At 37.8% G+C, this 21,079-nt stretch overlaps 1 protein-coding gene and 1 long non-coding RNA gene across 2 annotated transcripts in view; both read right to left on the bottom strand.

Moving 5' to 3' along the window:
- Positions 1-21,079, bottom strand: part of LOC310733124 — a 90,856-nt gene that overhangs the window by 58,088 nt on the left and 11,689 nt on the right. The window lies entirely within an intron of this gene.
- On the bottom strand, positions 5,277-6,401 carry foxb2 (forkhead box B2; the record flags this gene model as incomplete). Its single annotated transcript, XM_083555181.1, has 1 exon — positions 5,277-6,401. Exon 1 carries the CDS (start codon positions 6,207-6,209, stop codon positions 5,277-5,279), a length of 933 nt encoding a protein of 310 aa, XP_083411307.1. The 5' UTR covers positions 6,210-6,401.

Genomic DNA, 21,079 nt, shown 5'->3' with positions numbered 1-21,079 from the left:
ATCACAAGACGTAGCCTGACTTTTAATAATCAACTGTAATTAATGGCATTCGAGTAGAAGTTGTTTGGTGCACAGAATTCAGACGATTTCATTAGGCAAGAGTGCAAAGAGCAAGTATTATTGTAATCTCATCAGCTGTCCAGATGACCTTTGGTCACCTACAGATAATGCAGGCTGGATGAGCTTTTACTTGGTGCTGCCTCAGCCAGTGTTAAAGTGAGCAGGCAGAAAAGACAAGGCCAGGAATGAAGCTTACCAATGAGAGGAGATTTCCAAGAGCCTTTGCTGAGATCTACCAGCTGCTGGCAGTAAATGTAATAGTTGTTGTACATGAATAACCCAATGGTACTTTCACCATGAACATATGGTTTACATAGGTTGTAGTGAAAGATCTTGAGTGAACTGCAAAGTGACCTTCTGAAACCCAGGCCTCCTCACCCTACATCAGTAATAGTTGCTGAGAAAGGTAAAAAAAAAAAAAAAAGAGCTAAATGGAAAGATTTGCTAATTTAAATAACCACTTTTTACTACTGTGGTGAGGAGAAAAGCATCTCAAAATGCTCAATATGCTGAACCATGAATGCAGATGGGCTACAAGTACAGAATACCACATTGAGTTCCACTCCGGTCAGCCAAAAACAGTCATCTGAGGATAAAGTAGGCACAGATTCATCAGAGTCTGACAATGAACTGGAATGTGACCAGACCTATACATATGCATGTACACACCCATAAATATGTCAATTCAGAGGATGAAGAGGATTCTGCAGACAAGAGAAGGCAAGATGTTTTTCATGTGCAATTTGTCAGGAATCTTTCATAAATGCTTATTTTAACACAGCAATATTTCAATCCCACACTATGTTCAGCAATCCTGGTTTGGACAACAAAGAGTTCTCTCCCCATATCATGTGGTAATACTATGAAAATTACAGCTCCATTGTAATGTAAGACCATATATTTTCCAAAGCAATGGTTTAACAAATTGTGAAATAAAATGAAATAAAGACCTCAGAAATTCCCAAGTGGAAAAATTATGTAATAATATATTTGAGATTAGCTAAAAAAAAGCAACTGTCCTCATGCTCTAGAATGTTCAGATCATATTAAAAAAAAAATTTTTCTCAAGAATATAAAAGCTTAATTATATACTACATTCGAACATATTGATTAAAACAGTTGAATTGCACAACAGCAAGGACTTTCATCAGTTGTTTTTTACTGGTTTTCTCTACAAAGTGTGTTAATATTATCAAGTTCACTGCAATACAAAAATGAGCTAAGTATTGGTTTACGGTTCCGGGCCGTACCACATCACTACATCCGGATCTCCGATCACAGCTTTAACCCTGGGCGTAAATCTAATTTCTGAAAGCAGTCGAATTAAACAATGAATCTATCAGTGCAATTATGTGTTTTAAGCAATTAAGATAATATCTGTCGCAATATTAACCAATCTGCACCAAATTTACTGCCTGGCTGCCGGAATATAATGCTGTACTAAGTTGCTGCACTGTTAGAGACGACGAGGAACCTAATGAATTAAGCTGCTCATTACGAATGAAGGGTCTTTCTGATCATTAAGGCAAGCGCGTCGATTGTGTCACCTCCGCCCCTTCGAAGTCGGCGTAATTAAAAATAATATCTCATATCCAATTCATCCTGACGACAGTCGTCCAAGCACCAACTTCACCATGACCTTATATCCGTTCATCGCTGTTTTTACATCATTAATATTAAAAAGATTTGATATGCAAAAACAGGGAATGGAGAAATGTTTCTTGGGCTGATCATCGACACAGACGAGTCATAATACTTTGGCAATTTAAACAAATGTTCCAAAAAAGATAAAAAAAGAAAAAGATGTTTGTTCTGCTACATACATTAGGTATTTAATTAAATATAATATATATATAGATTTTTTTATACAGTGGTTCAGGTGGATATCAAGTTTGAACATGCTGAGGATAGATAGATAGATAGATAGATAGATAGATAGATAGATAGATAGATAGATAGATAGATAGATAGATAGATAGATAGATAGATAGATAGATAGATAGATAGATAGATAGATAGATAGATAGATAGATAGATAGATAGATATTCTCAATCCTCACTACTGACTAAGCTGGACAGTGTGGGTGTAGTTTTCACCTCACTCGGCCACTTGTGCATCTAAATTATTTGTTCAGCGGACAGGTTCGATACACTACTGGTGTGAGCCTGTGTGTGTGTGTGTGTGTGTGTGTGTGTGTGTGTGTGTGTGTGTGTGTGTGTGTGTGTGTGTGTGTGTGTGTATGAGGGTGTGCGTGTAGGTGTACAAGAGCACCTTTGCCATGCTAAACAGTCACACTCTCAATGGCTTCCAGACTGGCAGCTTTTGTGCACTGAAGAGGACCAGCTTGTGAACTTCAAAGCTAAAATTATGTCAAGACGAAGGAAACAAAACGACTTTATCCAACAGCGGCTTTTGAAGTCATAGAGGTGCTCAACCTTGTGGTCCTGAGTCCTTACCAGCAGTCATCAAACTAGCTAGTGGGCATGCACACACACACACACACACACACACACACACACACACACACACACACAAACTCTTTTCCATACACACAAGTAGTCTTGTGATCTTTAAAGCAAGTTGTCTCTTTAACTGCTGTATGTATTACCTTGGCTAAGTGCTGCTGATGAATACTGTTTTTCTTACACATAAATCTAGCCAGAATTTTACTAAATTAAAACGTGTGAATATCTGTGTAAATCTCCTACAATGAAGATTGTATTGATGTGTTTACAATACAAGCCAGTTTCATGTGTATTTATGCTTATAACTAATCTTTGCAGAAATACGTTGTATTGTTGGGGGGTTCATATGAAAAAATCTCAATGGTAAAAGGTTAAGTTTTATATTAACATTTGAGTGAGCTCTTTTATCGAATAAAGTCCATGACTTCCCCAGATTAGTTACCAGTTACACCTGGTCCGTTTGAACAGTTTCAAAAGAGCACGTTAAATCAAATCCTATCAACCCGTGACAAGTGAGTTTTCATTTCAATTTTCATGAAATGAGTCCTGTCTGCAATCATCATTTACAAATGTGCAAGAATAAAACACTTGAAACTGAACTGTATTCAATCGAGTTAGTGCTACACTGTAGGCAAAACACAGGGAAGCTCACTAGCTGGTCATTTGCTTGAAAAGAAAACATGCTAGTCTGAAAGTTAGAACACCCAGCTCAAGATTAGCTCGTTAAATAGACAGAAATACACTGTATTTCCTTGTAATAATAGAATGAAGTAAATCATTAGGCTGGATTTTCATAATAAACCCAGTTAATATTGGCACGCTAGGCTATGTGTTTTTATTAGCATTATTCGAAGTAGGCCTACTCCATTGCAGTGTCTTTTATGACTGATTTACAGTCATTTAAGAAGTTTTTGTGTAGGGAAATCATGGTACTGGGCTGTTTTAGGTTTAAGATGGATTAAATCTCATCGAAAGGATCAACAGAAAAGGATGAATCATGTTATGAAGCCACTGTTAAATGTTTATAGCCCTAGTTGATATGAATACCTTGTTTATGCTTCATATTTTTTAATGGTGCAACGACGTTCCATTAGTGCCTTGCACTTGTTTGTAGTCTAATAGGAAAAATCTTGCCGCATTTCTGTCACCGTCAGCTCCGAATCTCTTCTCTTGATTGGGATTCTGCCTCACTTGCATTGGAGGAAAGAACCTGCTAATACAAATCACTCTGACTATTCTGTTAAGTACTGGTGACGAGAAAGAGATCATATTTAGTGTTTAAGCTCGTTGGACAATTAAGCAATTTCTTTATAAGAACAAAAACAAAAGAATATTTTAATAAAATTAAAAGCAACAGGTTTTAAGCAGAGCCGAAATGAACACTACTAATTATTTAGGTTGTTATATAAAATGAAATGAAATATTAATATGTGCATAAAGAACTATACAACATATTAAAACAAAAGACAGACCTGAGATTTTCCTTTGAAATCTTCAGGGAGGTATTATTTTACTTTTCATTCAATGATACAAAAATCCATCTCTTTAATTAAAAAAAAAAAAAATTTTAAAAACATGCACAGCAATTCTAGGATATTCATTCTGCTTTGTTTTCTGATTTGAGAGCGTATGTTTTCAGTACACTAAAATGAAGAGTAAGTGAACTGAGATTGTGGAGTGCATGCAGGAAAAAATGGAAAGGAGTCAAGATTAAATCAAATTATATTTATTTTAGAAAAAAAGGTGTAATTATAAATATTTCAGAAGAATAATGATATCCTTAAAGCCTCTTATTTGAGTTCGTTATCTATTCCAGTTTCACCACAATAATTCATTAAATATACAAATATACCATTCCCCATATATAATGGCATTTCAGTTTAGCTGTGGAATTAAGGCTGTTTGTAGGAAGAAACCCATATTTCCTCTACCTCATTAAAAATTATCCTCACATGTTTTGTAAGTACATCATAACAGTGAACATTTCTGTACATAGGATATTTTGAACATCTTTCTTTTTTTTTAATCAGCAAATTCACATTTTGACTTTGGGTTCATTTTAAATGACAGCATTTCTTCCCAACACAGTGCATTCCAGAAGAGAGTCTTTACAAAGGCAATCATGCATGCCAGGCATGCTATAATGTGTACAAATATTATTCAATATGTGTTAAATTGATTTTACTTTATACATTTTTGTAGCACAAATTTACAGAATACAAAAGACTTTTTTTTTTTACACTCAACAGGGGGTCGAAGGAAACACAGAGTCAAGATGGACAGCCTAAAATCAGGCTTCTTCTATTTATAAATTATATATAAAAAATTCTCAGTAAACCCTGACAAAGTTTTGTCCTGTTTTATGAGCATGATTGTTACTACACATAAAGAGTCTACAGCTGCAAACAGCCTACCTAAGTTTTTTTTTTGCAAGAGAAGTGCAATACGCAAATGAAATTGTATGCATTTTATACAGGAGAGAGAAAAATAAACATAATACAGTACCTAAAAGCATCTAAGTTCACAATAAAAAAAGAAAGAAAGAAAGAAAGAAAGAAAGAAAGAAAGAAAGAAAGAAAGAAAGAAAGAAAGAAAGAAAGAAAGAAAGAAAGAAAGAAAGAAAGAAAGAAAAAAATGTAAAAATCCATTTGACCGTTATGAGTCTCTTGTGGTTAGTGGTATGGAATATTGTCCAATGCATGCGGCAGTACGTACCCTCGCATCCTGACACTCTTACTATGTCTGTCTCTTCACGACTGCAGCAGAGATAGATGAAGAGCTCCGGTTTTGTCCTCCATCAGATCTGTGGCTTCTCTGTCTAGCCGGCTGCAAAGCTGAACCGTCCCTGGTGCCAGGCCTGTCAAAGACGGCACAGCACCCAGTGTCGGTGTGGGCTTAATGGGAACAGGCACAGCAGGCATGTTAGAGCTTCCTGTGTGGTGGTACAGCCCTTTGACTGCCACCCCAAAAGGAGGGTACTCGGATGAGACAGGGGTTGATTCGGAGAGCACACCTACATGCGGCCACACAGAGTTGACCATGCTGGGCACAGAGTAGCCCAGGTGATGCATGACAGAGGCAATGGGCAGCCCACTCGCCATCACCCCCTTGTAGTCTCTGCCGATTAGGCTCTCAATTGCAAACGGGTGTTTAAAGCCTCCACTCTGGCCACCCCCCAATGCGTAGCTCTGGAAGTGAGACAATCGCCCAACGCTGCCCAGGTAGTCAGGGTGCCCCATACTGAGCTTGTTCGCGTGCGGGTGCGCATGATGTGTGTGATTATGCTGGGCATGAGGGTGGTATGGGTGAAGGATGGGTGCACTCTTGCAGGCGGCATGCTCCATACGGAGGACCTTGAAGCGCTTGCGGCGACGAAGAAAGCTGCCGTTCTCAAACATGTCACCACAGTCCGGGTGCAGTGCCCAGAAACTGCCCTTGCCAGGCTGGTCGGGGCGGCGTGGGATCTTGATGAAGCAGTCGTTAAAGGAGAGGTTGTGACGGAGCGAGTTCTGCCAGCGCTGCGTGTTCTCTCGGTAGTATGGGAAGCGGTCCATAATGAATTTGTAGATGTCGCTCAGGGGGAGCATCTTCTCTGAAGAATTCTGTATGGCCATGGCGGTCAAAGAGATGTACGAGTAAGGAGGTTTCTGGTCGCTGTAGGAGTTCTTGCCTGGACGAGGCATGGCTTTGAGTGATCTTGTGACGGGTTTTTTTTAATGCAGAATGTCTGAACTAAGAAGATTCACTGACTTAGGTTGTTCTCTATTCTGAGAAATTTTCCCGTTGAAAAAAACAGACATCCATCATCAGGTCCGGAGTGTCTATGTCTAAACTATTTATTGCTCTTCTTTCCTTTTGATTTTTTTTTCAGTTAATCAGATCAACCAATGTGGAAAATAGAAATCAAAAATAAAATAAAATAACCATCAGACTAATTTACAAGCTAGGGGAAAAATGATGCACGCGGTGCCTATCTGAAACATTTGTAAAAGTTACCTCATGCACCATGGGTTCATGCGTCCTCTGTGCCAGCCTCTGTGCCAGCGTGCCAGTTGACCGGAGCTGCAGCATCACCACAACCTGACTTTTTATGCGCTCGTCTCTCCACGACCCTTTTCGTAAAAATATTGGAGGTTCCGACCCTCTAAGAGTCAAGGAGGGAGGGGGGAAAATACAGAGGGAGGAACCAAATTTATATGCACTTATAGGCATCTTCATGCGTGCCAATCAGAGGGCGTTATTAAAAAGCGCAGGCAAATCACGAGTCTAATAATGTTAATGCGCTTCGGGTTAAATCAAGGCGTGAAGAACAGCGCTTTTTTGTTGTTGTTTTTGTTGTTATTGTTGTTGTTTTTTTAAACATATTATAGTATACAAGATTAAAACTTGAAATATGCACAGCATAATATTGCCAGGGTATGTTCTTAGAAAAATAAATAATACTATTACTAATTAAAATAAATTCTAATAAATAAATAATAATAAAATAATATGTAGTAACTATGTGAGCTGTCTGGTCCAATTGGGGGGATTCTGAAATCGTGTTAATTTCTTTTTCTTTTATTGACATCTCATTATAGATTAATATTAAGCGTAACATCCAAGTGTGACGTAATAACAGAGACATAAAAGCAATGTTTTTAAAATAGAAAAAAACTAATAATAATAATAATAATAATAATAATAATAATAATAATAATAATAATAATAATAATAAGAGTGTGTGATATTATTCACAGTTAATCAGATCCGACATTAGATCTCAGGTATGCCAGTGAAAAGAAAGTTATTGTCAGTTTTTATACAGAAGCCCTTATAAAGGCATTAAAAATCACAGTTGGAATGAAATGCTTTTATTTTTTGTACATCACTGGATCATAATGGATTATTTGAGAAAAAAAAAAATACATCAAAAGACACAAGCACGTGGCAGTCGCGCGCGTCCGCGGCTTCGTTTATTTATTAATGCACTGAAATAAAAATTATTAAAAGTATAAGAAAAAATAAAACTGTGCTTATTACAAGCCTCATATATTGTAAAAACAATATGAACAGTCTTTTGAGCCCAGGCTGATTTTAGTAAACAGCATAATAAAAGAGCCGGTGCGTGAAATTCGGACCTCCGCGGCGCGTCCCCGCGGGTCGGGGAATACATTACATTAATTAGGCCTTCCGTGGTTCACCTTTCCTGAGAGAGGAGTCCAAGCGATGGGGCTCGAATTAAACGCCTTTGATTAGGAGATGAATATTCAAAGTGGCGTAAATAAATTGCAGCGGATCTGTCTCATTACGCTCCTGAAAGTGTTGGAGTCCTTCATGAGATTAAAGGGTCATCAGTGAACAAGTGCCCTAACGAGATCAACTACCTACTGTCAACATCTTCCAGCCAGAAGATGCATATGAACTACAGACTCACAGACCCCCGCACCTGTCTAACCTCAAGCCTTATATACTATAACATTTTTAAGTTTATTACAAAAATCTGTTACCTCTTTTTACTCAAGACCTGATAGTGAATTTATTTTGAATTAATTTCTTTCTCTATAAACTAAAAAAATCTAGAGTTTTCATTCCTGGGAAACAGCAACAAAAAAGGAACTATGTTAAAAAGTTTTTATGCTTTATCAACTCAACAAATCACTGGTCAGAAAATGCGCAATAATTAGGAGAGAGCTCATGTGCCATCCTTTAACTTTTGCTTTTTGGGGAGTAACAGGAAAAACAGGGAAATTCGCTTTGTCTTCTTGTATGCAAAAAAAAATCAATAAAAAACTCAAATCATTATAATGATTCAAAGGTTTGATGTAAAATTTGACACATGACTAATCAAGAACATTTTCCAACTCCTCATCAACTATAAGACATAGGCTTGGGATGAAAAATGGCATTGTAAAAAGCTGGCCACAGGTTTTACCCACAGGCTTTAACATTTAAAGAAATCAAAGATTATTCCATACTTATTCTTAATTTGATCTATTTTTCATAAATTTATTTCCCGTCCAATGGTTTAATGTTAAAAGTTGGGCCTTTCTCATTTACAGTAGCCCAGGAATGTATACTGTCAGAAATACAGTATTTGGAAGACAATATACCCTTTATTTCTAAGTGTGCATTCCTTATATACACACTATTGTGTTACATAAAAACTATAAAAAAAAAAGAAAAAAACTATCAACTGAAAATATGAAAGTACATCTAGAAAACAATACCAATTACCTCTGCCATAGTGCCATCATGAGTACACATTTTTGTACCTTTTAATGTTTTTTTTTTTGTTTGTTTTTTTTTACATAGAAAGGAGCATCTTGTACTTTTGAAGTTTTACATGATAATATAGTGTAGTTATAATTCACTCATTTTATAGTGGTTTCACTATTAAACATATACATTTAATTCACATTTTCGGGAAAATGTTGCATATAAAAGGGACAAACGTTAGAAAATCACATCCGAAGCAAAAAAAAAAAAAAAAAGCTTTAGTTTATTATCAGTTTGGGGTGAACATTACAGCAACCTTTACTTGCTGAACATTCACATCAGACCGAAGATGTACCAAATCACGTTAATGCATAATGTATATATTTTTACTGTAACAAATGATGTTGCATCTATTTCAGATTTGCAGGATTCCACCAGTGAGATGATTGAGTTTAGAATATAACTGATAAATGTGAACCATACTATAAAAAGGACCCAGGTGATGTGTACATGGGCAAACGAATAAATTGTGGACACCGAGTGTTAAACCATCATACTGCCTTAATGGTGATAAATTACACAAGCGGCCTGGTCTGAATAAAAAAGTATAAAAAGTATACTGTTCTCATCAGTATTATAGTTAGAACATCTCTAAGCTTTCAGAGAATCCTTGATGTGATTAGCAAATTATCTTTGCTAACATAATTTCCCAGAATAAATACTGCAATATTACACAATAAATATCACAATATCTGAGGCTCTGTGTGTACATCAATGTAAATGGTCACAAAGTGTAGTTACACGTTTGGTCAAAATAAATCTCCATTCTACACTGATAGTGATAGCACTCATATCTTTTTCCTGAAAAGCCTACTGTAAATGTTTAGTAACTATGATGTAAAAAATGCTACATTTTGGCTTAGTAAAGTTCATAAAACACCTGCATAATTATTGGCAGCACGATTGCAACCTTAAATTTATTTCATTGTCCAAAACAGGCTGAATGTCCTCATGTAGTTTGTTTTAAAGTGTCTACTTTCATTACCTGGAGCTGTGATATTAACAATGCAAACCAAGAGATGCGGTAGAAACCCCACCATTAATTAGCCTGACCACCAACATGAAAAGCTGATATTTTATATCAGGTTGTGTCATTTGTAATAGACTTGTATTAATTAATTCATTCATTCATTCATTAATCGCATTATCCTGGTCAGGGTTGTAGTGGTTGTAGAAACTTTTGTGGATTACATCCAGGATTGGAATGCCAGTCCATCACAAGGCACAACACACATAAACACTTTCCACTTGGGGTAAATTTAGAGTAGGTAATGCACCATGTCTTTAGAAGGTGTAAAAAAACTGAAATCCCAGAGGAACACCACATAGTTCAGCGCCTATTTACATTTACATTTACATTTATGGCATTTCACTGATGCCCTTAAAAATCTCAAATATCTGGTCATGGCATTGGAATAGATGTTGGATGCCAGTCCATCACAAGACACTACACAAACATACATATACACACACACACCAACACACACACACAGGGTAAATTTGGACCATTTGGTCCACACTGCACAGGTTTTTCAGACGTGTTTTAAAACCTGTGAACCAACAGGAAACCAGAGTCATAACAATTATCTCACTTTTTGTTATAAATCTGAGCAGTTAATCATCTTGCTCAAGGGCCCAGTAATGATAGCAGCCTGGTGGTGCTGGGATTTAAAGTCATGACCTTCCAATCGGAATTTCACAGTCCTAACCACTGAGCTACTACATTCCCGCTTCCCCACTGTCAATTTCAGACCCTGTAGTTTTATTTTTATTTTATAAATAAATGCACATTTGCAATTTATATATTAAGATGCATATAAGGCCATTCTGAAACACAAACATTTATTTTTGAATAAAAATATTTATGATTTAAATAAAATGCCTTGTTTATTTCTGGTTGTGCAGCTAATTGTAGTGTTTCCCCAAACTGGTAGTCGTGGTTTTCCATTAATTGTTGGCTACCAGTGCAAAACCAAGCAGCAGCACATGGACACCAAACATATGGCTTGGAGGTGAGTAGGGAATTACTGTGCATGTGATGTCTCCCTGAACAACTCCTGTAATATGTCGTGGGAGTGTGAGAGTGACATGCTTAATACTGTGGGCTCCAAGTAATTATTTCTTCAGTGAACGTGATTCTTTTTTTATTTTTTTGTCGCCGCAAGACGTGTCCCACGATAGACAGGACGAGGAAAGTGTGTGAAGGAGTGTGTGTAAAGGAGGCCCATCACTGGTTTGTGTGGTGGTGTTCATTTGTCACGGTGAGGCCCGGCAAAGAAGTGGAGGGCCCGTGCCTGTGTGATGTTCTTCTTGTTGTTGTTTTATTTATTTATTTTTTGTTTTTTAGATCAATATTAAACCTTCTTCCCCACAAAGCGCCGTGTTAAGTAGACGCCACGCTGCTGATACGCATAAAGAAATTAATTAGACGGATTCTTTCCTCCCTTTCTTTCTTTCCCTCTCTCTCTTTCCCTATCTCTCTTTTTCCCCATTCAACTCCTGGACAAATAACTACTTGTAAAGCGCACCTTCTGGGCATGTCGAGCATATGCTTGGAATTATCCTTAATGGACTAATTACATAAATTACTCGTTAATTTTACAGCACATCAATTATAAAAGATATATCAATTAATTTTGCATAAATTAAAGGGCTGAACGTGGCAAAAAAGGAAAGTGGGAGATGAGCGTGCGAGGAGGGGGGTCTGTTCTGGGGCCGCAAGGCGAAGTGCGTGTGTGTGTGTGTGTGTGTGTGTGTGTGTGTGTGTGTGTGTGTGTGTGTGTGTGTGTGTGTGGGTGGTTGTGTGTAGGGGGGGCGTTCGTCTGTTTGTTCCAAAGATGCTAATAATTATTTTTGCAGCTCTGGGCAAAAGACTGCAGCTTTCATTCTGGAACAGGACGTGAAGAAAAAGCCGCAATCAGAGAGACAGAGAGACAGAAATAATGGCAGAGAGCCCTCGGTAAGTGATCACAAGGCATTAAAATCAATTAGAGTGGTCCTGTTTTGAAATGGAGTTCACAGCCACTCCATGATTTATCGATCCTGATTGACATCGGGATCACTTTATACCTCCACAAGGACATGGCTGAACATGGTCAGGGTTCAACTTCCTGCTAGATGACCAGAAATCTTCCATCGATTTTGAAAGCCATATTTTTTTTTTTTTTTTTTTTTTTTTTTTACATATCACTTCGAAACTTTTACTATCAACACTGATTGTAATAACTGGACCAAAAACTACATTTTTGAAGAATATTATGAGTTATCTCAAAATTCCGAGAAAAATCTGCATTATATTAACTTGTGCTTTCTATCATGCCGAGTTTTTGCGCTTATTAATTTATTCCCTTTTTCCTAACCCAACCACATCATCACCGCATGCTAGATCCTATTCAGCACCTACTGGAAAGAACACTTTAGATTCAGTTATATTGCTATTAAGTGACATTAACTCAAAAAAAGTCAAAGTTGTGTGAAATTTTAATTTTTTTTTACAAAATAGAAGAAGGTCACAGTCGAGCGAAAATTGTGAGATTAAGAAGTCAAAGTTGATAATGAAAAGCCTCGAAATTAGATACGTGAGATAATGAGATAAATAAGATTTAAAAAAAAGGAGCATTTACAAGATAAAAGATTCGAGTGATATTATTTCACAATTCCCAGAAGAAGTCAAAGTTGCGTGAAATAATGCAGAACATAAGAAAATCACAATTTAGTGATATTAAATCACAGTCATGAGATTAAAAAACTCGAAATTGCATGAAAATAGGTTGCAATTATGAGGTCAACAGAAGCCACATTTAAGTGATATTCACTCATGATTAGATGCAATTATTTTGATTATGTGTGCAAAATATGCTGCTGATTACTCCCTTAGTTGCTTTTCTTTCTTACATTTCATTCATATACAGTTGTCTTTTTACCTCTCACAATGTGATAATTTCTCCTAATTGGCAGAAACAATATGATTCCTGTTGTAAAAAAAAAACACCAATACAAGTGCCTATAAAATCGTGTATAAATATCTCATGGTGAAATTCGCTTCATGCAGCAGGGAATATGATGCTGGTGGACAGCTGTAGGTTTTTCACAGCCGAGTCCATCCCTTGTGTGCCCCCTGGTCTATGTGTTTATAGCAGACAAACACATTCATTCATCTCTACCTGTCAGCACCGAGCCACTCAAACAAAACCACACACACACACACACACACACACACACACACACACACACACACACACACACACACACACACACACACACACACAGAAAGAGATTTTTACTGTTAACACATACATATATAAAAACAGAAACGTGCACACACAAAGTCATGTTTATATCCAAATATCCATTCATAAACAGTATTTTATCAAATGCATGCACTTTATTTGGACTTTTGATTCAACACCTACACACACACACACACACACACACACACACACACACACACATACCCCTGGCTCACTGTTCTTATGCGTCCTAATGAGGACCTTCCATTGACAAAATTATTAATACAGATAATCAATGCTATACCACACTGAAATAAAACCCCAACCTTTGACATTTAACCAAAAGGAAACCTTTTAGGGTTTTGGGGTCATGGGGACATGGGGACATGCAGAAAAATCCTCACTGTGTCCACAAGATTTTATGGGGACATGCTGTCAGATATTTTTAATCATGTGGGGACATTTGGTCCCCAACAATATACAAAAACATGAAACGACACACATTTGCGTGAACACACACATATACACAGAGAAAGAGATTTAGACTCTTTCTGCCTCACACACAGACGCACACATACACACCCGGTCTCTCTTTTCTTTTCCCTCCCCTGGTGGGAGCTTAGTGAATCGTGCAGTTGGCTGAGTTCCAGTCTGTCTCTCCCCATTACCACCCCCCCCAATCGCCCCTAAGGGGCACCAGTAGCCCTTATCTACTACAACTCATTCTCTACAGTTGCATCTTATGTACCGTATCTCTCTCTCTCTCTCTCTCCCTCTCACTCTTGATCTCTTCACTTACTCCATCCCTAACATCATCATATTATCATAGACCCTGCAGAGTGACTCTGAACATGTCCAGCGAGTGCAGCATGAACATTTACGCTCTGTGTGTTATAACCAGAATCTGTTGACATCCCACATGACAAGTCGTAATTGTCCGATATCATGATATCATGATTCTTTTAAAATATAATGGAGACTTACTGGACACTTTATTAGGGACACTTGCAAACATGAGTCTTCATGCTGTTATCCAATTGACCAGTCATAAGGCAGCAGGATGATTAAAAATCAGGTCAAAAACTTCCTGTGTGGTCGTAATGACTTTGTTGGTGCCAGAAAGATATTAACAAAGGAAAAACTATTAACCAGATACTTCTAAAGGCCTTGCTGATGAAAGAAGTCAAAAAAGACTTTTAACCTTCTTAGAGTTGGCTTCCATTAGCTGCCTGCCTCAGATTGCTTGTAGGCACTGATGCTTACCTACAAAACCAAAACTCCCTCCGACCATCAACCAATGCTTGAATAGTTTCACCTTTAGCTATCTCTTAGGGTACAAAGAGGACATGCTTGCAGACCCTTCTCTGTTCTGGCAATGAGGTGGTGGAACAAAACTCCACTTGATGTCCAACAGCAACAATGTATAAAGATCTACCTCTTCCAAAGGTTCTTAAATTAGCACATCAACATTTTTTTTTTTGAGTTTTAGACAAATTATATTTTCACTCTGTGTCCTAAACAATTACTCTTGATATCTATAGCAAGCAGAAAGGCATATCAAAACACACTACACATAAAAACCTGAGACTGGAGTCCATGTTACGTTCCGGTCCTGTCAGCTACAGTGTACACAAGCTCACAGAGAAACTGGGTTATAGTTGTCAAGTGAACAAAAGAAAAGATTTGGTTGTCCACGAGGGCTGTCCTTTTAATAATTGATTTTGACCTTTGTGAATTAATTACATTAAGTCATACAGTAAAACCTAATTGATTTAAAAAGAGGTGATTTAGGGCTACAGAAAAGATTTTATGTGACATACATTGAGTGAATGCTTACATTATGTGTTAGACAAATCAGGTTCATAGCTCAAAGGCAACACTGAAGAAGCAAAAGTCTAACAAACAACATGTTTTGAGTGATCGGCTACATTTGGGGGTAAATGTAAAATTGTGTAAATGAATGTTAAAGACAAAAGAAGAACAAATTCAGAAACAGAAGCAATTTATTGATTTTGCTAGTGTTCATAATAAATGTATATATACATATATTTCCGTTTTCCCCTTTTTTCACTCCTAAAAAGGTACCAAAATGCTTTTCCTTGTCGCCAAAGTGATACAATCAAGGGGGCATGTTTTAACATACTCTATACATTTTTCCCCAAAACAGTCATTTAAGGCACATAAGAGTCACAGTGTTCCCGAGTTGTATTGCTATAGCTTTGTAACCAAACAATTTAAGGGCAGAAGAAATGGCAAATATCTATTTGCCAAGTGGCTACTGCACCACTAACCGCATTTTACTTAGATGACCCAGATTTGTCCATCATCAAATCTTCCTGGTGTCTTAATGCTTTTCACTGCTCTCAGCATTACCCAACAGCAGCCAAATAAAGGATCGGAATGCGTGATTAATAGGTTATGTTTGCTTTAATGCTCGCCAATGTTTTCCAAGTTTTCTTGCCGCCAGAATATCGAGCACATGCTGATGAAAACAACAGATAAAACAGAAAAATAATAATAATAATAAAATGCTCGGGCTGAGAGTTCGAAATCTCCAAACCCCCTGCGCCATTGCAACGCTCTCTCCCTGGCTATAAGGCGTCAAGTACCGGAGCCGGCAAGACGATCTCCTCAATGGCCTCTCGGATGGCTCCGGCTCACAGCTCACCCTGCGCCGAAACTCTTAATGCACTCGCCGACTCACTGCCTCGGATTTTCATAAAAAGTCGTTTTTCCCGTTGCCCTTGCTGCCCAGTGTGCGATACGCGAGGCTATGTGTAAAATAAATGATGTATATAGCTGTAGGGGGAAACCCGACCTCCCCCGGCACTACCTTGGTGTCCAAGGAACATTGAACATTAGATCCTCGTTTAGTGAATAAATAAGCATTCAGCTGAACGGCGGTGTTAGCCACGGACTTCGGTGCATATTTTACCAGAAAAGGAGTTAAGCCATTAGGGAGTTAATATCAAATAAATCTCCACTGGTCGGGCAGGCTGAGAGGGACCGGCGGCTCTGCAGCGCCCTGTTGGGTTACTAATGACCTGCGCAGGCTTCAAATGAAGCTGTTATATGCATGTCATTTGCAGTATGTATATATTTATATATTATCTTCTAATTGTGTTTGAGAAGAGAACAAAGACACGGCCACGGCGTTTAGGATAAGGGCCTTAAACGCTTTGTAGAGGACAAAATAAACTTGTTTCAATTAGTATGTGATAGCCTGACCGAGTGTGTGTATGTGTGCGTGTGTGTGCGTGTGCGTGCGTACAGATGAACAGGATCGACAGGAAAAAGTACAAAGACATGATGACTCATGGTATCGGTGTTTGGGTTCAACAAACGCTTTAGAAGGATCTAACTCTGTTAATAAATTGCTCATTGAGTTGTTGTGGGGTTTTTTTTGTATAGCTGCATTACTACCAAATTATGTAGCAGACTGTTTTGTTCAAAAAATGAGGCAGGAAAGAAATGATCTGGATCCAATTTGTTAAAAAAAATATTTTTCCCCCCTTCAGTATTATAAACTGTTTATATTTCTTCCACTATTAACTTAAACTCCCTGTTTATTATTCAGTTATTCATCTTACAGCATATTAACGACTATGAATAATTCAGTAACTACAGTGAAACTAATAGACCTTTCCTACATATGTACTTATGGGAATGAAGAATGCAAATCTGGACACGCATATACACGTTTAAGATTTTCTCAAATGTACAATCTGATGACTGTAATATTGTCACGTTTGACACCATCTCAAAGATTTCTTTTTTTTTTTATACACCATATGGCTTCGGGTGATTTTTGCAGAAAAATTGTTTTGCCATAGGGGTTTATCGGTGAAAGGAGAGTAAGGCTATTAAATCTACGGTTACTCGGTTGTTATTAAGGGTGAATGAGTGATAAATGTCATTAAACCCACAATGTGACTGTTTTGATTTGTATCCTAAACATTATTCACAAATTCCACCAGATTATCTTCTTCCTACAAGGACAAACGTCAGTCAAAGATTTAGTGTTGTTTGCGATTAAATATATGTCCTCAGTTCAAGGCTATAGTACCTTCAGAATCGAATGCGAACAATTAGTTCATTGTATGCGCCTGTATAGCTTAAGTAGGTACTAATATTTACCAAAAGTAAACACCATTCAATCATGGCAGAACACTTGCAAGTTTAAGAGGACTTTCCCCTTAAATGTTCTCGAGGCTAATTAAAACTTCAGGGAGAAAAAAAAAATTCCACAGAGTTCTCAGCAGAGCTTCAGAGCCATCTGGAGCTCTCGCGTTCTTTCTCCTTCCTTCACTTTCTCCATCTTTCTCGCTGCTGGTGCAATTAAATACACACAAGAGACACTGCTTAGTAAACAGCGTTACACATTCTGTTTGAATTAGCCTCCCATTCTCCACCAAACAACTGAAACATCCATACAGAAGATTGTTTAGATTAATCGTGGTCTGACATGCCACTCACTTCTGACAACTACTAGCACGTGTCGTTTGTGAACTGGGGCGCTGACGCCGCTTCAGTCTTAGCACGACGTGCACTGTTTACATTCACTCTGTACACAGTGATATTTTCTGTCAGGAGAAAGAAAAAAACAGGGTTATTTTTTAATAAAGAAAATAACATTTAGTCCTAAAACTATTCAATGTTAACATGGCGGAAGAGAAGACATTATTTAATAATTATAAAAGTCTGTTACATTTTGGTCACAATGACCTTTTTATGCTAACACATTCAGGGACATCAACTAAATTTACCTTTTTGTTTTACACTACACACACTAGCATGAGATCTGACTGGCAACATGTTAAAAACAAAACAAAACAAAAAAACATCGTATAAGCATTTATGTGCAGCTTGGCATCTATATTTATGATGCACAAGATAAATGTAGTAAAAGAAGCCAAAAGGAAATGATCGATATCGTAGTTTGGGAGAGATTGTGCGGTTTTTCTAGCTAACCATGGTCCAGTAATTAGCATGTGCAGACGCTACGTTGGTTAGCAGTCCTCGTGCTGAGGAGTTGATGAACTGTGCCAGAGATAAAAGCCTGGAGCCACACACAAATAAATCTGTCATTTCACACGTTATCATATTCATGAGTGTGTGTGTGTGTGTGTGTGTGTGTGTGTGTGTGTGTGTGTGTGTGAGTGTGTGTGTGTGAGTGCAGATGTTACAATAGTTGTGCTTCTCCAAAATGTGTTTGGGAAGCGATCGACAGCTTTTTTAGACCAGAAGTTTTTTTCCCCCTCTTCTCTCAGGGAGCGAGAGTACATGCTGCTAGTGTTTTTGCCATTTGGGCGAAAACGAGCGGAGAGCTAACGATGTTTGTCGTGTGACTCCGAGCCGCCTGTTTGTTTATGCTAGGCCAGCTCTGCCCAGCGCCGCCTGTAAATAATTACCCACCCTAATTATGGCCTGGAGTTAGCGAGTGTGCTAAATGCTTTTCTGATGAGCACTGCCCTGAGTTAGCAGGTGCTGGGCCGGCCCTCCTAGGGACTCAGATTGAAGGAGGGGGGGGACCCTTATCCTCGTCTTGGTTTACCTCCTTCCCTCATGTCCCACAGGCTGAACGGGTTGTGCGAGTATTTTTGCACCCCCAAAGAAGAATACCCCCCAAAGAATAATGTGTTTTACGCAGGAGGGGGCGGTTGACTCTCCACACGGGGAGTAGGAGGGTGTTACTCTGTGTGCAGCTGGCCCCTAATGCGAGATCCATTACACTGCCCTAAAAATGGCCTCGTTTTTAGAGAACTTGGTCATTAAGATGTGTCTTGCTGACAAAAATCAAAATCAAGTGTTCAAACTCCGAATAAAAGCCTGTAAGCTTCTTGGATCATCTTGGTAAAGTTTTATGGTGATAATGGATGCCTACTGGGTCGGTCTTTTTAATCAGATTTTTCTGACGTTTTATTTATACTTTAAAGTCTCAAACCAGGTATTTCAAATCAGCTGTGCTATTTTTGAAACAAAATCACAAAAGAAATAAAAAAAAAGAATGCAACTGGGATTGGTGTCAGGTGCTGAATAAAACATAATCTGTGAGCCAACTTTAATGTAGGTCTGCGTCGGTGTGGAAAAAACACTGCACATGGGGCCAGCTTGCGTGGCCTCGGCTCTGCATGTTATTTGGTAGCATGTCGTACCATCAAACTTTTACCCCCCATGATCGTTCCCAGTCTGTCTCCAAAAACTTGCGCAGACTTGCATTATGTCAGCTCGCGCTTTGCCACCCCATTTGCTGTAGCCGTACCGCTGTGAGCGCAGACAGACTTATCAATCAAACGCGGCTTGATGGATTCTTCAGAACGACGGAGCAATCGCCTCAGAAGAGCCGAGGAGTCTCGGAGCGTTTTTTTTTTTTTGTTGTTGTTTTGTTTTTTGGTTTTTTTTTCCCTTTTTTTCTTTGACATAAGGGTATGCAAAGAGTGTAAATGGATGAACGGTTGATTGATTCTCGCCTTCGTAGCTGTCGACAGCAGGAAATGTGTTTTTGCATTGACTGTGTTTGCCTGGGAATTTGCACGGGACATGAGTTATCACGCACGAGTTTGGACCTTAAGGCGATTCCACATTAATGTGTATAATGATGACAGGTCGGAGGAGCAGAGATCCGCTGTTTAACAGCCATTACCTGTGGAGAGACAGCGAGATGGAGAAAGGAAGGGAATAAATACAAAAAAAAAAAAAAAAAGGCTGGAAATATATTAAAAGAAAAGCAGACAGGAGTAAAAGATATACCTGGCTTGGTTAAAGATAAAACAGCATCGCTTGATGAGACTGCATTTGACAAATAAACAACATTTATTGGAGCTGTTTGCTAATGCTTAAATTCAGAGAACTTAACTGTATGCCATTTAAGTTCAATATAAAACCTTAAACACATTGAAGCGTGAATCTGGATTTAAAGTGCCTCATGAACTAAAAAAAAAAAAAGGGTGTAATATAAGATAAAAGAAGACATTTCCATTGTTGCCTTTATTAAACAATCCAGATTAATTTGACCAACTAACAGATGACAAAACATGGGCCAATCTGGTCAAGTTAATAAGTATTGCTAGTAAAGAAACTGCAAATTTTTGCCACCTCAAATGCTACATCACAGGTGTCGTTTCCATTCAAACATTACAACACTAAGGCAAATAGAACATTTCACAAATGTATTTATTTTTGATCAATTAGCAACAGGAAAACTTTGATAGTCTTTCAGCTTAATCAGTTTTATGTGCGTCTTTATAGCTTATGTAAACTTCAAGATCAACCTAGGGCTGTTTACTCAAAAACAGGCTGATATTTGCTTACTGAGTGTAGTATAGTGGCACAGCGCTCTGAAAAAAACCTTGCTGCAGAAACTTCTCGAAAATTGCAAGTGTCACACTATTAAGCAGTTAGGCCTACCATACTTTTGTGTATCAGGCCTAGTAAAGGTTAGAGTGGTGTGTGTGTGTGTGTGTGTGTGTGTGTGTGTGTGTGTGTGTGTGTGTGTGTGTGTGTGTGTGTGTGTGAACACATAAAAATTCAAGAAATTTTTACAATTTGGTTTTGATTTACATTTAAGGAATTATATATGACAAACATCCTTAAGCTTTTGTGTGTGAAAGAAAATTAAAACAGTGGCTTTATGGATTATGGATATACGTTTTGCTTATGGGAACCCATGTTAAATTGTTATGTAAAGATCATTATAGTGAATGGCAGTTTTAAAAAAAATATATATATATATATATATATATATATATATATATATATATATATATATATATATATATATATATATATATAAAACAGTGATTGTAATGCTCTGACTGCACTTCAACTTCTCTGTCATGATTTGAGGGGAGAAATCATAGAAAAAAAGAAAAATAATAATAATAAGTGAATGTACTGTGTGGTTATATATATAATTGAATGTCATACAAATGTCTAAGATGTCTAAGACATCATTATTCGCCATAAGATCATTATTGGCCTCATAGCTACAGATTTACCTAGTCTGGCTTTTCCTAGCTTCGAATTCAGATCCTGTCAGGTGCTGCAGATTAAGGCTAATTTATGTT

Source organism: Silurus aristotelis, assembly GCF_946808225.1.
Source record: "Silurus aristotelis genome assembly, chromosome: 11".
Taxonomy (NCBI): Eukaryota; Metazoa; Chordata; class Actinopteri; order Siluriformes; family Siluridae; genus Silurus; species Silurus aristotelis.
This window is presented reverse-complemented; position numbering and strand designations above follow the sequence as displayed.